This window comes from Portunus trituberculatus, chromosome 45 (assembly GCF_017591435.1).
Source record: "Portunus trituberculatus isolate SZX2019 chromosome 45, ASM1759143v1, whole genome shotgun sequence".
Taxonomy (NCBI): Eukaryota; Metazoa; Arthropoda; class Malacostraca; order Decapoda; family Portunidae; genus Portunus; species Portunus trituberculatus.
In genome coordinates, this window is record NC_059299.1 from 11,894,832 (window position 1) to 11,913,316 (window position 18,485).

Consider the following 18,485-nt stretch of genomic DNA (forward strand, 5'->3'; position numbering starts at 1 on the left):
ATATATATATATATATATATATATATACTGTATATATATAATTCCTTGAGTCATACAGCTTAAGCTGGAGGCTAAAAACTTACTAGAGATGAGCATACTGCCCGGTTGCCTTTCTAGACTATAACAGTTAACATAACTAAGACCTAACTCTTCTTTCCAGGTACTTTTTTTTTTTTTCTTTTTTTTCAAGTGGTGAGTGAAGGGTCAGGCTATGTATTATTTGAGCAGACACAGATAAATAAATACATATGTAAATATACTGTTTTTCTCCCTAAGATGTGGACATAATATATAATAACTTGTGTTGCATAACTGATTTTTATTACACAGCATTATATTTTCCCCAGCCACTTCAAACTATTATGGCCATTGGAAATTGGTCATATGCACCTTTCACATTAACAAGTTTGGACCTGCTACTGAGTTATTGCTGCAGACGATAGTCTCATCTGAGATCACAAGTTGAAATGAGCAGAACCCTATTGTCTTTTAAGTTCACATCAAAGATGGCTTCATCACCTCTACACTTATTCTACTGACCTATGTGATACAAAATTTTTCTCTTACACAAACTCTTCATTGAGCTTCAAAATCTTACTATTAAAACATGAAGTTGGATGATTTCCCAGAAAAAAAATCTGATCTGTTCCCCTTGACAAAAAATTATCACAGAAATGTCTTTGCTCTTATCCTTTGTTAACTTTACATTCCATAACCTATGTAATATCAGCCAGAACATGACAACAATTCCATCCTAAAACAGTGCCAAGGAAGGACCTCATAGACCACTTCAACATCTTTTACAATAGCAAACTCTAAGGTACAGACAATTAAATATCTAATCCTCAAGGGATACATAATCCAGTCCAAAGTAGGTGAATCACAATTTTCTTTTTGATTTAACTCTTCTGCTTTACATGCAAAAAATATCTTTAATTAAGGTACAGAAAAATGTTTAAATGAACATGATGAGCCTCACAATTGTGAAACAGTAAATATGAATACTGTCACCAAGTCAAGAAGCAATGATGATGTTATAGCATAACACATGATAATAACATACACTTATCAATAAAAATACCTTAAAAACAATGATAACAAAACTGTTTTTCATGAGTTCATTGAATAATCCAAAGCAACATTACACCCAATGAATAATCCTGAAATTTACATGATAGACTGGAATGTCTCAAGTCTTCTATAAATATTAATTTTGAGTTTTCTGGAACAGTTGTCAAATACCACTACAGGAACTAATCATAGCCCTCCCAGGACACTGGCTTTACTCATTATTACTCATCTCAACAACACCTGTTTTCTTCTCCACATTCGCTTTTCACTCTCAAACCACAGGTTAATTGCATTCTGGAAGCAACATTATAGCAGTCAAGAGATCAGTAACTAAGCTAGTTATACAGATAATGCTTTGCAAGTGTTACTAATCCTGTTTTAAGTTTCTTGTTTGCCACTAATAATCTATGCATTGTCAAAAGAAAATTCAGAGAAAACACAACAGACAATTAATATCAAGATATTTTGGAATATAAAACTCTCTATAATTACTTAATACTAATTTCATAACTATGTAGGACAAATGAAAAAGAAAATTTTCATTGGATTTGTTGGAACTATCGCATATCAAGAAGTGAAATGAGTGTGAAGAGAGAAGTTACATGAAAGTCAAAATTTGTCCTTAATTCAGAACAATAATGAACTTTCCAAAACAGTCTCCAAGAAGAACATATATCTTGCATACAAGCTAGCACATCACATGTACATACATGAGCATGTACAATCATATAACATTTTTTCCCATGAATATGAGCAAAGGATATAAGTATGCCTTACTGTGTTGGCAGGACTGAGAGCAGGACAGCCAGTCTCCTTATTGTAAAGAGTGCCTCTGATGATTTATCCACAATGAATAGTGTCAAAAATGATTTCGTGAATAGTTTTGCATTATCATGGAATGTGGCAAGGGCAGGAATACTATAAAATGTGAAATAACCTGCATTTAGAAAAGTCAGTTTAATGCAGGGTCACTGCACATAATGATTTATGTTTCTCCTTAGACTGAGAGAGACTGGAGTGACTGCACATAGGAGAGGAGTTGGACAATGAAGTTCACTGTTATACATATTTGATGAATCGAAGACTTAACTAATATGACATGCAGCATCATTATGATATCATCTATCATTTGCATATTTAAAATTACAGATATGATTTTCATGCCATGTAAATACAGTCATTATAGTAAAACATTAAAATATAAAAGAAAAGTGTGCTAATGATTTTACAAATAAAAACATTACAAAATTATTTACTTTTGCTATGCTAAAACATTAAAAAAACATATTCATTTTGTCAAAGTAAAACAAGAAATACACACTGTATATCATAAAAAGTACAAGAAACCTCATTAAACTATTGAAACTGCACCATTCTGATGAGAGTATAAAAATAATATTACACAATATTGGAACAAAACATTACCAGAACTTATTGAGTGCATTTCAAGCCATCACAGAGATCCCTTACAGTAACGTTAGGTATATGTAATACTGCAATGTCCTAAACTACACCTGATGATATTTCAATGTATTCATTAAATTTTCTGTTCTTCTAAACCTTCATTAACTTCTCCTGTTAAATCATTGCTTCTTGATTTGCAGCAGGAGAAATACCAGATGGACTGGTCACTGAAATAGATTAAAAATGAGCTTTTCAGTTCTGTCACAATGACAATATTAATTGGCCAAAACTGATGTATTGGTGCATCACTGTTATTAAAAACAAAAAAAAAAAAAAAAATCCATTGCATCCATTACAATAGAGCTACTTGAATGCAAAACTGTTAAGTACAGAATGAACATTTACATTAATCTACCTGGTTATAAATTCATACAGATTTGAATGAATAATATCATAACCCTCACCTGCCAAAATCTTCACTTTCTTGTAGGGTCTGTGGCAACTCACACCCAACAGTCTCAGGCAGGAGGATGATGAGGAGACCAGAGATTATGGACAGCACACCAAAGACAAGCAGTGGCAGTGGCTGGTAAATGGTGGCCTGAAGGAAAAAAAATAAATAAATAAATAAAATAATAATAAATAAATAAATAAAATAAATAAACAAATAAATAAATCTTTTACTTGAATCCTGAGCATTATTCATTCAGAAAAAGTCTCTAACCAATGGCCTACACCACCCAGGCTGACATCTCTCACCAAGATGACTTGAAGTTTCACCCTGCTCATTCTATCTATTTCAGCCACTTATTTTGACACAGAAGGAATAGAGAGACTATCTTTTTTTTTTTTCAACCACAGAGCATGTAGCTGGCAATGGTCTTGTATCACAAGGGAAAGCTATGTATTAAAGATACCAAAGCATGGTAGCACATCTTTAAAGATCTTTGAGTTCCCATTTACCTTTCATGGCAGTATTCTTCAAGTAAAGAAAAATGTAGTCAGTCGTCTCACTATAATCAGAGTGACAATAGGATGAAACTATGCTGCTTCAAGCATGTCTCTTTAATGATCTCAATCTAGGTGCTTTTGTTTCTCCTTACATGTGCAAACTTCTCAAATGTACAATACGTAATTCATTACCTAATAGTTTAAACTAACAGATACATTAGGTCATTAGAAAAAATCTTTATTGTGATGTATAGTTTTTGTAGTTGTTAATATCTATATATCAATCACATGTGAACTGACTATGCATTGCACCTTATTTGTACTTGTGATGCCATCTTGCATAACTGTTATATTACTGAGTTTGTGTAATTAAAATGAATTTCTTTCTGGTCTCCATACTATAAGAATGATGTAGGTCTATTAGAATCAGTACAAAGGAGAATGACTAAAACAATGCAGGGGGATGAGTGATATTTCTTATGATACAAGAATGAAGCTATTAAATTCACATTTCTTAGAGATATGTAGATTAAGAGGGAACCTGATAGAAGTCTTTCATTGGTATGGGGATTATAGCAATGCTGGTGTAAGCAAAATTCTCAAAATCAGTAATCAGGATATAACAAGAAGTAATGGATTACGCTTTGAAAAATTTATATTTAAGAAACAGATAAGAAGAAACTGGTTTTCAAGCAGAGAGGTAAATAGGACTCAGTAATCAGATTGTTAATGATGAGTCATTAGGGAGCTTTGAGACAAATTTATGGATGGGGATGACTGGTGAAACTAGGAAGGCATATTCCTTACAGGGGGTACCATTTATAGGAATGGTGGCTTCTTACAGCTTCCCTTATTTTCTTATGTAATGTATATGACTCATCATAATTCAAACATCATTTCAAATTATTAAGTGACTCCCATAAACATATTCAACACTGAACCACTTGAGACTTCGTAGCATTTCCCAGCAACATTCCTGTCATGTGAGAGTCAGCACAGTACTCACCAGGGAGCTGATGAAGGGAGCAAGGATGCCTCCAATGCGTGCACACATGGAACACGCGCCGATCCCCACACTCCTGTACTCCGTGGGGAAGATCTCAGCTGAGTAGACATACACGATGGCAAAGGCAGCAGCAATTCCAAATTTACCCACCAGACTCAGGGTAACTATCAGCCATTCAATCTCTGTCATAAAAATGGAAAAAGGATTGTAGAGTCTAGACCAAATGTGACACCCACACAGAATGCAGCTGGTGCATTGAAAAATGGTGGTTTAATTGTGGAACACTAATTAATCTACTAATTTGTTAGTTGTCATGTTTTGCCATAATCACTTAAGAACAGCTTATGAATGTAAAGGTTAATCAAAGCAGCATCTGACTTAATCAAGCTGAGGTGATGATTGAAATTTCCTAACTTGAGAAGATGATGACTGAGAACTCACAAATATATGATTAAAGTGCTTCAATGCTACATAAAAAAAATAGTAGAAATTTTGTATCCACACATACACACATATAGTACGCTGTCACATTTGAATGGTGATCAGCAGCATCATGAAAATATCAGAATATTATCAATGCATAATGGAAATATGAGAATACTGTTAAGGTGTTAGCTCAAAGGTCACTGTTTTTGTAATGGGATTGTCTTACATGCAAGAGGTGTAGAATCTTTTGTGATACAAAATTCAGAATTAAAGTAGAAATATTTATGAATATTGGGAAGATGTTTCTTGGCCAACGGAGGTGAGTGACCTGTGTATGCCAGCACCAGGACTGCCACAGCACCTGTGTATTTACTGGTGAAATCCATGACAGTACTGAAGCTTTATCAAATGATGGCACTGCTTGTTCTTAATGTGCTGTGCATAATGATATATAGCAAATATTACAACTTTGTATTGTGTCATTCACATATGCCTCTATATATAATTTCTAATGTGTGTAATGTATAACCACCACTTATAAGTGTCATCCCAGCCAGAATCTGATACAAGTGCCTACAGAGTGATCCATAAGATCCACTAAATTTACAATTTACTTTTCAAAAGTTTAAAATTTAGGAACATGCTTGATAATTTCTTGATAACAGTTGTTACAGCAATTTATTTTCCATAAAGAGAATATCTATTTCCATCATCAATGGATCACTGCTAGGCTCCATACATAGGCTGCATCTACAGTATATACGCATCTATACTTACCAAAGGAATCCACTTTGAAAGAAAAATCCCAGTTCAACTTCCAAATTTCTTCACTTTGCTTTTAAGTGGAAATCTTGTATATTTTCTCTCTTATGAACCTTTGTATTCTGTGAAACTTGATTTTCTCTTTGCTTTACCACGATCTTTTTGTCTTTTGCTTTTTTTCCAACTCGACACGCCATGTCATCATGTGCTTTTGTGCGCATTACGTATGCATAGAACTGGAATTATTTCTTTTCCCAGTAACGTCAGTACTTGAGATGAAATACTTATTCTTGAAATAGAATATACTTGAAAGTAACGTTTTCTCATGTATGACCAAAACTTTGCTATTACTTTTCTTTCAGAAGGTCGCGCAGCACATCATGACAGCACCACACATGCTCCACTTGCTCCTCACAACCTTCCTGGCTTGTACTGACTCCCAAGGGAACCAATGACTGGAATGTTTCCCTGATTCTTTTGAGAAAATGCAGTTGTATTTTGATTTTGTCAGGGTCAAGAATATCTTGACAATTTTATTATAGTTGAAAGATATGGGAGCTTAAATTTGAATTACTTGGTTTGTCTAAGCATTTACTCATCAATGGTGTTTTTTCTTTCTCTCTGTACTTGTTCACAGAGCCAAATATATTTAAACTTTACAAAATTTGAACTGGTAACTCCTGATTGCTGAAGCATACCTCCTGTACCTTACCTGATTATACAAGACTGGGTAAATATCACAAATCACATTAAAATAACACATATATATATTATGCAAGACAAAGCAGTGTTGCTACACAGTCATATATAATGAGGTTAGGACAGATACCCAAATCCACCAGTTCTTTTAGTAAAAGTATAGAAATTGAAAAGGAAGGCCCATTTATTCCACTTCTATCCTAATGGAGTGAGCAAACTTCGCATGAGTGAGTGGCGTGGGTGTGGGCATAAGGCTGGCCGAATGCCCACTGGGTTTACCTTTTGGTATAAATCCGGATATGAAGCAAGCGCCGCCGCCAAGCAAAAGGACAAAGGTGAGCGTGCCCTTCCTGCCCATTCTGTGGAATTATCACGTTCAGTAACAACCTACAAGGCTCTCCAGGGTAAATTTTATAGTGAGAGAGAAAATAACATTTCTTTTCTTTGTACTTTCTTCTTCAGTTCCCAGATGTAAAGGAAAAGCTTTACAGGCAGGGATTCTGAATACTTTGTAATGACATGTGAATATTCATGCTTCCGTTTAACAATCAAAATAATGCATCAACACATTCAGGGTCTGAAGTATTTGTAGTGTGAGCATGTGTGTACATGTATTTACTTAGTTGTGATATATGGAGAAGGAGCTAAACTGGTACTGTCTCCATAGTGTGTGTGTGTGTGTGTGTGTGTGTGTGTGTGTGTGTGTGTGTGTGTGTGTGTGTGTGTGTGTGTGTGTGTGTGTGTGTGTGTCACCTCGGTCGTCTGCTGGTCACCCAGCCAGTCTTCCCCATTACAGAGCGAGCTCAGAGCTCATGTGTGTGTGTGTGTGTGTGTGTGTGTGTGTGTGTGTGTGTGTGTGTGTGTGTGTGTGTGTGTGTGTGTGTGTGTGTGTGTGTGTGTGTGTGTGTGTGTGTGTGTGTGTGTGTAAAGGGTGTAATGGAAGGGCATACTTGTGAATTTATGTATGTAGACATCTTTTCTAAGCTACCTTCCCTTTAACTGTAGCATATTAGTCTTCTAGCTTAAAGAAGAAAAAGATTTCCAGCCCTCTGTTATAATTTCCTTTGGTTGTCTTTTAATTCCCTGCAGGTAACACTGCACTTTTTGTTGAAAACTTAGCTAATCACACTTCAAAATTAAATGCATCACAAAGAGAAGGATGGCAGAACTGCCACATACCTTTGTCAAAGATCAGAAGAAAACCATTCTATAGTGTGGCAACACATGTCAATGAAAGTTTTTATATAAAGGTAAAGTGTGCCTGTGTATGAAATGTAAGTGCATGCACACACATGCACACACACGCGCACGCACACACACACACACACACACACACACACACACACACACACACACACACACACACACACATACACGCACAATTGAATGTTAAAGGAAGCATTTAATTGTACATAGTTTTATCAGTGCATAAAAATTGACCATACTTGGAGAGCCTTGTATCATCCAATAAGCATTTTCTGCTTTAACAGTGATTACAATTTACTTTCTCGGCATCACTGACTAGGGAGACTAAATAACTGATATAATGATGAAACTAGATAATAATTATTAGAATATACTGAAGCAAAAGACAAGTGTAAATGTTGTTCTGAAGTATTTCTTAAGTAACCGACTCTGAAGTAACATGACATGAAAAGATGAATACTAACTATGGTAGCTCAATGAACCTTTCAAACTCAGGATAAAATTCTCAAGTCAGAGTGCCTGACTAGAAAATAAGATATGGCTAGTGCAAAAAAAACAAATGCCATAAAATATCTGACATGAAAATGATTGATCACAATCAATAAAATGAAGCTGTAAAATATTACTGCCCATCCTATGAAGACAATTAAGAAAAGTTTACTGAGAATGCTAGATAAATCAAAAAGTTTACAGTTTATAGATAAAAACTTATTTAGAACTCTTCATATAAAACATAATCATTGCATGTGAAGTGAGAAAACTATAAAGGCTGAAAAAATAAAACACTGTAAACTTTCCCACACCTAGAGAAAGTAGGCAATTTCAAGATTTAAGAAAGTCCTTGATAAATATCAACACTATTTCAATTGCAAGAAATACAAAGCACAATAATTTATAATATTTAGCAAAATGTACCTGCCATGAAAGATGGAGGATGGAACTTGTTCAGACATGATATCCTTTATAAAGACTAAACTTTTGCTTTGAGCACAAAGTATATGCTTCTTATAGGCCACATTATCATGTAATGTATATACATTAAACTGATAAAGTATTTGCATTCAACATATGTCTATAAAAATTTGTTTGAGAAAACTGGCCAGTAACATTACACGTATGAAGCTGATCTGATGAAAAATTTCTCAGTTTTCTCAAATAAAATTTTAGGGACATATGTATGCATTTAAAAAAATGACTATATATTGGGATAGCAATTATTGATACTTCATGATAATCAAGGCAAAAAATTAAAATACCATACTGGTGCACCTTCTTCTCAACATACTGCAATGCGGATACAAGTGCTGCCAGTGCTGGTGAACGGTGGTAAGCACAACACTAAACTAGAAAACTTCACTTGAAGGAAACAACATAGACGTGAAGATCAAGGGGAGTGACTTGTCCCGATCCACGATGACAACACCAACATTAAAAAGCGTCAGTCTCATGATTCTTTAACAAATAATGTCAACTTGTTTGAAGACCAAGTACTAGTTAATGAAAAGTCAACATCTTATAGTACTGGATATTGTACTAAATATCCATAAAATGTAGGAATATAATGATATGATTTTTTTTTTTTTTTTTTTTTTTTTTTGTAAGATAAAGGTGAGCCTTGAAGAGCAAGGCAGTGTAACTCAAGGCCAACAGTAACACTAGTGAGCCAAATGCTCTTCTGATGTATAACATGCTCAAGTAATGAGATTGATTCAATAAAATCTTTGAAACTTTACATTAAAAATCTTGCTCTGGCCATCTAAAGGCAACTGAATGATTGTAAAGGAAGAGATCTAATTTTTCCTTGAAATAAGAGAACAGAATCTGCAAAATAACATTAGAATATGTAGGACACAGACACCAATTAATTTCATATTGTATATAAGCATGTGCCTTAGCATTTAAACATTAAAAAGCTTGAGATCTTTAAAGTACATAAGTGGTAGTGAATGAAAATAGTGCACATCAGTCATGCCTGAGCTTCTTCACAAGATAACGGCAAGTTAAGATCAAACTAGGTTTTAGAATTACACTAAATCTATACTGCTATACACTTCCCAGTCCCCTACGGAGAGAGAACGTACCTGTCAAGAACCAAGTAGGAGAACACATAGGAGGGAATCTCAATCAACATGGTGGCAATAAAGTTGACAAATATATTGCCACCCAGATTCCCTGAGTTTGAGGAGAGTCCATAATACACCAGTGTGCAGACAGCCCTAAAAAAGCAAACATTACTATCAACAATAGAGATGAGGGATATGATGAGTGGTGTTGCTTAGGTAGCACAGCTCACATTGAGATGCATACGTGTAGCAGCAAAGTGTAACATAATAGTTTTACTATCAGAAAGAAACAATTTATTTCTGTCTTCTTTTACTTTGTGATTTTGTTAACCCTTTCACCACTTTATGTAACAATTCACACAGTATCTACAAGGGAAAAAAAAAGAAGGAAAAATATGCAAATATACAATTTCTGGCCAGTATGATGGTTGAAAATAGCAATAGGACAAGATAAAATGTATCATAGTAATAAATGGATGAGAAAGAATGCATCAAATACCAGTAAAAAGGTTAATCTAAATCAAACATGTGAAACACATGTCAAAGATATTTTTATAGCCTGCTCTTTTCAGTTTTTTACTGAAATTTTCTCATTCTTCCATTATTCCTGACCAAGGAGTCCCCTTATCTATTTTTTTTTTTCTTATTCTCCTGCTACTTTGCATACTACAGCAAAACCTTACCTTTCTCTTCTTAGGATGCAATCTGTAAGGATTGGTACCTTCAGTGTTTTTTGTTGCCATAAACCTCTTACTCTTACTTTGGTAAAGAAAAAAAAACACTTTTCTCCTCATTACTAGCTTTAGTTTTTATAATAATTCTTCATATGACAACTACTTTAAACTTGGCACTCCCTTAAATAATAAAAAAAAAACTTTGTATCTAATCTAGATTGCTCAAGTGTTTTCCTTTCTATGCAAAGCAAATAATTTCTACATACTGAAGCCTTGATCATACCAGATACTATCCATTCCTTCAACATTTCCACTCTCCATACAATACAATGAACCATCAGTTTTCTGGACTATCACAATGCAGATAACATGAAATGTGGACAAAATCAAGGATGAAAAAGTTATGGAAGTTGAATTAATAACCAGTTTCCTAGATATCATGTCTTGTGTACTGCAGAAAACAATACTTTACTATTTATTTCATTTCCTAACATCCATAAGAAAGTGTGGATTCTTGTATTTTTGAATTTCTTACTTTTTTTCCCTTATACATAGTCAGAAGAACTGAGTGTTCACTGTAAGTTAATTCTTTGAAGATTTGCAGAGAACATTTACTTATTTCAATGGTACTTACAATTGGAGATCTGAAAGCTAATGAGTCATATAAATCTGTACAATGCACATTCACCTAGTTGTATATAAAATTTGATGAGGTTGCCAAACATGGAGATTCATTGATGTCTACTATAACATAACATAACATAACATAAATAATAGGATAACAAAGGGCCACCAGGGCCCATCTAGGTTATCTTGTATCAGTCACACAGTGACCTCATCATCAGTACTTAAAGATACACTTACAAGTACACAATACATTATATACTAATTCTAAATATTTGGCCCATTAACAGGGCTAAGTCCTGCAGCGAATTCCTCTACAATCTGTGATCCCCATACATGGGGATCATGTCTTGTTTAACTATAGTAAATTTCTTATAAAAACTATCATGCAGCACTATACATAATTATAAATCTAATAAATTTAAGTGCTTATCTAATCTGTTTTTAAACATTGTCAAACTAGTGCTATTTACAACCCTCTCTGGCAATGCATTCCAGAAGTCTACCACCCTATGACTAAAGAAATATTTTCTTATATCTAACCTGCAGCCTTGCTTTCTAATCTTCCTGCCATGATTTCTAGTCCTATTTCCCTCCTCTAAGGTAAAGAAAGATCTCACATCTATGTAGTTTGTATCTGAGAACATTTTAAATAACTCTATCATATCCCTCTTATACATCTCCTCTCAAATGAAAACATGTTTAATTCCTTTAATCTATCTCTATACTCCAGGCGCTTTAATGCTGGTATCATCCTAGTTGCTCTTCTCTGAACTGCTTCTAACATGTTGATATCCTGCCTATAATGGGGTGACCAGGCCTGTATGCAATACTCTAAATGGGGCCTAACATAGGAATTATATAAGCTACGCACCACTTCCTTACTTTTATAACTAACATTTCTATTTATAAAACCCAGGATCCTATTTGCCCTATTTCTTGCTTCTAAACATTGCTTTGAAAATTTCATAGTCCTGTCTATCACTACTCCTAAATCCTTTCCTTCCTCTACTGCCTCTAGCCAACATCCCTCCATCTCATAGCTAAAGTTTGTGTTGTCTTTACCTAAATGCATAACCTGACACTTTTTAGAATTAAACTCCATCTGCCACCTGTCTGCCCATGCTATCAGCCTGTCCAGGTCTCGTTGTATTCTGTAATTGTCCTTTTCACCCTGTACTGCACATGCTATCTTAGTATCATCTGCAAACTTTGATACTTTGCTACTAATTCCTATATCTAAATCGTTAATGTACACCAAGAAAAGAAGAGGTCCTAGCACTGATCCTTGGGGTACCCCACTAACCACTTCCTTCCACTCAGACATTGCCCCATTTAATACTACTCTCTGTTTCCTATCAGAAAGCCATTCACTAATCCAATCAACTAACCTACCCCTATCCCATGTAGTCTCAATTTGTACACTAGCCTCCTATGCGGTACCTTATCAAACGCCTTGCTAAAATCTAGATATATAACATCTATGCTATTTCCATCATCTAACTCCTTGGTAATATATTCTAAGATATCGAGCAAATTTGTAAGACAGGACCTCCCTGATCTAAAGCCATGTTGGGTATCTCTAATTAATCTATTCTCATTTAAATGCTCCCAAATACTACCCTTAATGATTTTCTCTAGTATCTTACTAGTTAAACTGATCGGTCTATTATTATTCGCATCATCCTTCCTACCTTTTTTAAATATTGGTGTAACATTAGCTAACTTCCAGTCCTGAGGTATCTCAGCAAACCTAAGTGACCTTTCAAAGATTAACTTAAGTGCTTCAGAAATACTGTCTACACCCTCCCTAAGTACTCTGGCATGTAGCTCATCAGGACCACTAGCTTTCCTATCGTCTAGTTCAAGAATAAATTTCCTAATAATTCCCGGTTTTATATCAATATTTTCTAAAGCTCCTCAAGAGACAAACACTGACTTAGGCGTAGATGGTGGGACCAGTGTTAACATGGAGATTACACCATGTTAACAGATGTTATGTCAGCTGTATGTCTGCCTCCCTTCAAGCTTGGAACAATTTTTTTTACTTAATTATTTTATGATGTATGTAGTAGTACAAATACATAATATTATTTTCTAATTGATTTCATTAGGATTTCATATATCTATTATTATTTAATGGTTTTAACGTTTCTAATGTCATTGTCATACAGGACAAATCTAACATATAGCAATGGAAAGAATGTTTCATTTGTCCGTTAAAATTTTGTGATCCATTAAAACCAAAATCCCTTAAATTGGGGTCCATTAAACTGAGGGCCAAGTATTATGTACCTAATTTATATATATATATATATATATATATATATATATATATATATATATATATATATATATATATATATATATATATATATATATTATAGTAAACCCTCTCTAAATCAGATCAATTTTGGGGAACCCCTTGTCAAAATAATTGAAGATCCAATTTATGCAGTTTTAGTGATACTAATACCTAAAAATAGTAAAATTCTGAAAATATTAATTAATTACAATAATGAAAATAGAACACATATTTATGCACTTAAAACAAAAATATGAGGAGAACGGCAACAGAGCCCTGTGAGAGGTTGTAATTATTAACATTATCCTGCTCTGGAAGAGTGCACCAATCACCTGTGAGCTTCTGTAAGCCATCAATCCAAGAAGACAGTTAATCAACACAGAACAGCTCTTGAGTACTTAGAAACCTATTGTTTGTCATAGTCATCCAAGAACTAATCCAACGTTCCTCCCAAGCTAATATCAATGTACTTAGTACACTCCTGTTAGTTTGTGTCCTTGATTTACACGTCTATTTGTAAACCAATCTTATTTTGTTTTCTGCCTAAATGATGTGGTTTTGTAGATAAAGCCCTGCTATAGTGCACTGCAAAACACTCCATAACCTTACGAAATTTTCCAGAGCATGATTTTGGAGCTAAGGAATGCAGGTGTAGTGTAAAGTGTGTACAATCACCTGTGAGCTTCTGTAAGTCATGAGTGACCTCATAATCCTGTTGTAGTGCATTGCTGAATACTCCTAAACTTCTGGAATTTTCCAGACTGGATGACTGCCATATATATCACTGCCATCCGATTTACATGAAAAAATAATCCAGTGGTTATATAGAATCCAGTTTATCTGATAATCTTGTTCTTATACAATAATTCATGCCACTCGTCAAAGTCTTATTGTTGCGGATATCAAGATACAAGAGATCATCATGGATACACTAAAAAAATCTACCCTTGCTTCTCGGTCAGCCAGATATAACTAAATTTTCAGTTCTGGAATTCAACAAATTTATACATGGTCATTTCTATCTCAGTGTAATGGCAGAATACAATGCAGGCTTCATTATGTATCATACTTTCTTATAGGTACAAAAGAGTACTCAATAAAAAACTGCAGTAAACATCTTGTCCTGTTCTACTTTGATAAGTGCATGGGAATGTTATGGATGACAGGAAGGGTTGAAGCACATCCATCTTTAAGGTCCCATGAACAAAGGATACCAAACAAGCACAATGCCAGAGGGATAACAAGAACACCTCAACTCACCAGCAGTAGAACATGTTGATGGATCGCTTCCTCATGTTTGGGGTCTTCAAGAGGTCAAGCACAGTCTTCTTAACCTTGAGTGGTTGACCTTCCTTCACCAGGTCATCTTTGCTATTGGTCACTGATATTGTGCCATCAACTGTGGGAACCTAAGAACAAACAAGAATTAAATAGCTAAATACTGTCTAAATTAATTTTTTTCAAAATCATGATCATCATTTTACTAATTAGGTATACTTTCCCGTTGCATACTTCAGGAACCTCAGAGCCTCTAATAGCGATACTCAGAAAAAAACACCTACTAAGTAGTATATCACTATACTTCTGAAATCTCAGGATCAACAGGAAATATGTTCAGGGATGCTCTTCAAGGAGATAAGCTAAGGCCTCCCATGAGCCTTGAGTTCAGAGGTCATGTCAAAGATTCTCCCATTAGCATGACATCATCATTCAGATACAGTACATGTGCAGAATACAAGACCTCAACTTAAACTGCACTTCATGAATGATGTCACACAGGCTGGGAATCTATAATGTCATCAGCTTTATGTTCAAGCCTTGTGTTCTAAGAGATCTTGATCAACCTTATTGTTTCCCAATATCATAAAAGCTGGATTCTCATACAGACCTTAACAACAAACAAACAGAAACAGTACATGTTTGATGCTACACCACAAATCTGATACAAATTGTATACGGCAATGCCTAAATAGATACCAAATAATAATGGCAATAAAACATGACCAACAACTATTCATGATACTTTCTTCTTTTCCCACTCATGGGTAACTTGAGCTCCTCCATGGAGCAGTGGCTATAATGCTTGGCTAAAAATCTGCTAGACTTGGTTTGAATTCAGGCAGGGGCAGTCAGTGCTGCTCATCCTTCTTTCTTCAAGGTTGCTTGATAAACAAATATCTGAGGAAACCTGAGAAAGGTAAATTGTGGAAATCCAGATGTTACAGTGGCCCTGTCCTGGAGTAAAGCATATCATCAACCACAAGCTCGAGGACCACCAAGATGGAGACAAGCAATGAGGCCACACACAGCCATAGTGTATAGTCCTAACATTATGTCCATCTTACCAGGAGTTCAAGCACCACCATATACAGGGTAGACTTACACACACCCATACTTGCACCCATACCTCAGGGTTTGTGTCCTCCAGGAGATGTTTGGGTACTTCCACTCCATTGACTTTGGCTGCCTTGTTGATGATCTTGATGGCTTCACTCTTACGTCCCTGAGACACCAGCCAACGCACACTCTCGGGCATTAGCCTGCAGAGCACAACCATGTCAATCCATGTTTTTACACACACACACACACACACACACACACACACAAATGCACACTGCTGAGGTATCCAGCAGTACTATATTAAAGCATCCATATTTCTTCCTGCCTTCTCTATATATTCTATATATGTACCTTTACTGATATATATATATATATATATATATATATATATATATATATATATATATATATATATATATATATATATATATATATATATATATCAGTAAAGGTACATGATTTGCATACATAAAAATAATCATTTACCATTACATGTTTGAAATTATGATATTACTTGAATTGTAGCAAGATCATTACTAAACACAGAGATTGATGGAAAGAAGAGGGAGAAATGGAGATGCAATAGATGAAGATGATGTAGATGTATATGGTATTATAGATTAGAGGAAGATATAGAGAAGGATTGGATTGATATATATATATATATATATATATATATATATATATATATATATATATATATATATATATATATATATATATATATATATATATATATATATATATATATATATATATATATATATATATATATATATATATATATACAATATATAGTCAATTTGATGAAAGATAGATGTGATTGTCTTTAAGCATGGAAACTAAACAATGCCACAGCAAACATAACCATGATTAGAAAAAATATACCAACAAATAAAATGTAAATTACAAACACTTCATCATTGCTACTGAAGCCTGGCAGGACACAAAAGAAAATATAGATCTGACATAACAACTTGGCTGTAAGTCATCAACAAGACTCAAATGGATCTCAGCTGGTCTTGACTCTCCTTGGTCCACAATGGTGAGTGTATTTACCACATGTAAGAGAGGAGGAGGAAGGCAGGAGCAGTGACAGCCACCTGCAGCCACCGCCAGTCCCTGATGAAGATGGCAAACACTCCTGTCATGGCTTCTCCCAGAGCGAAGGGAACCTCAATCATGATGCCGACAAAGGTGCGCCACTTGGCACCGATGAACTCAACAGCTGGAAGAAACACTCATGAAACTCCCAATATGCAAGGAGAAAACTACACAAGAAAATGCTATTACTTTTCTTATTAAAAATAAACTTCAGTGTAAACAGATAATATCATACGTGCACATTAAGACCAATGAACAGTATGGAAAATGACTATGGTCATTATCTTCCTTGACATCTACATATGTGCATGAAAAGAATCATTGTAAAAAATGTTACACTAACCTTTATAACTACCTATTCAGTGAAAGCAAGCTAAACAGCATTGCTGATTTTTGTACAATAAGGAGTTACTGTATTGTGATAAAAAAGAACAAATTCTTTCCTCTAGTAAGAAGTTTCATTATTACGTGCATAATAATATCTTTTTTCTATATTCATTAATATACAATGAGTATCACTACAATTAATGAAATGTAGAAGCAACATTATATTATTAGGTATTACTATAACAAATGAGCTGCTTTCTGTGCTTGAGGCTGCAACTCTACATGCCTGGCAACCCAGGACACATGGCTGATGGAAACGTTAAGCCAAGGTGGTTATACACATGACATTCAGCACACTCCAGAGCTACAAAGGGACAAGTGTTAAGTTTACCACGGAGCACTGAGGAGAAAGTGTGGCCAGTACTGTGCATGCTGTACTGTGTACTCACCAAGTACAAAGGTGACCTGGAAGAGGCCAACACCTCCAGCTCCAGTCAGCAGGCGCATGATGAGGAACATGGTGTAGTTAGGGGACACAGCACTTAGCACTCCACCACCCCCCAACAGCAACACTGACACCATAAGGCCCATCTTCCTTCCAAAACGGTCAGCCAAGTCCCCAATGGTGATGGCGCCCAACAACATGCCCAGCATGTACATGGATCCAGCCAGGGGCCTCAGCCAGTCAGAATCACACACTAAATCAAACTGAGATGAAAATGGCACAATTATGATTCTAGCAAATAAAAAATGGGGCTGACACAAGTCACAGCAATATTCTTAGAATCAGTAACCACGATAGAACTACTAGAAATACAAGCTTGAAAAGTGTATGTTTACGAAAGAGATTGGAAGAAATTGTTTCTAAAATAGGGTGGTAGATGAATGGAATGGTTCGGCAATCAGGTTGTTTGTGCTAACTCAATAGGGAACTTTGAAATGAAGATTAGACAGACATATGAATAGAAATGATAGATGGAAATAGGTGGGTATATTTCATACTGGGACTGTCACGTGGTCTCTTGCAACTGCCCTCAATGTTATGTTATTGCATCAAGCAAGATTACTGTTTAACCAAAAACTTAATTGATTTCCGACAAAGGATAAAACAGTGTTTCACTGAACATGTTATCAGCGGCAAGTCATGCAGTTCTTTTAAGTAAGGTAAAGGATGAAAAATAGAAAGTGTGCATTTATTGTTCACACTATTTGTAATTTCATGATTCAACCAACTTCATTCCAGAATTTATACGTATAGTGTGTGTGTGTGTGTGTGTCAGCGAGATGTTACATTCACCTCGGTGACGGTGGTGGAGGTGAAGAGGGAAGTGTCGTACACCCACTCGCTACAGGTCTCAGTGACGTTCGTGAAGTCTTCCTCCATGCACTGGTTACTGTCGTTCTTAGGCTGGTACATCTTGCACTGTTGCTTCTCTGGGATGGTCCACTCCACGAAAGTCTCGTTGTAGGAGGTCTCATTGTTGTCGCAGGATGGCACCATGCATCTGCAGGACAGGATTGAT

General features: G+C 35.3%; 1 protein-coding gene across 9 annotated transcripts in view; it reads right to left on the bottom strand.

Moving 5' to 3' along the window:
* Positions 1 to 304: 304 nt before the first annotated feature.
* The window catches only part of LOC123519475 (organic cation transporter protein-like), a 113,645-nt gene continuing 95,464 nt past the window's right edge, over positions 305 to 18,485 (bottom strand). For 8 of the 9 annotated variants that reach the window (XM_045280811.1, XM_045280806.1, XM_045280805.1 and 5 more), the window contains 10 exons: positions 18,260 to 18,467; positions 17,412 to 17,670; positions 16,591 to 16,759; positions 15,599 to 15,731; positions 14,452 to 14,600; positions 9,607 to 9,741; positions 6,599 to 6,678; positions 4,433 to 4,614; positions 2,940 to 3,076; positions 305 to 2,702 (listed from right to left, as the gene is read on the bottom strand). In XM_045280811.1, the coding sequence (XP_045136746.1) occupies positions 2,609 to 2,702; positions 2,940 to 3,076; positions 4,433 to 4,614; positions 6,599 to 6,678; positions 9,607 to 9,741; positions 14,452 to 14,600; positions 15,599 to 15,731; positions 16,591 to 16,759; positions 17,412 to 17,670; positions 18,260 to 18,467 (1,546 nt within the window). In that variant the 3' untranslated portion in view covers positions 305 to 2,608. Of the gene's footprint in view, positions 2,703 to 2,939; positions 3,077 to 4,432; positions 4,615 to 6,598; positions 6,679 to 9,606; positions 9,742 to 14,451; positions 14,601 to 15,598; positions 15,732 to 16,590; positions 16,760 to 17,411; positions 17,671 to 18,259; positions 18,468 to 18,485 lie in introns of those variants that run through there. The other variant, XM_045280812.1, reaches the window with a different exon arrangement.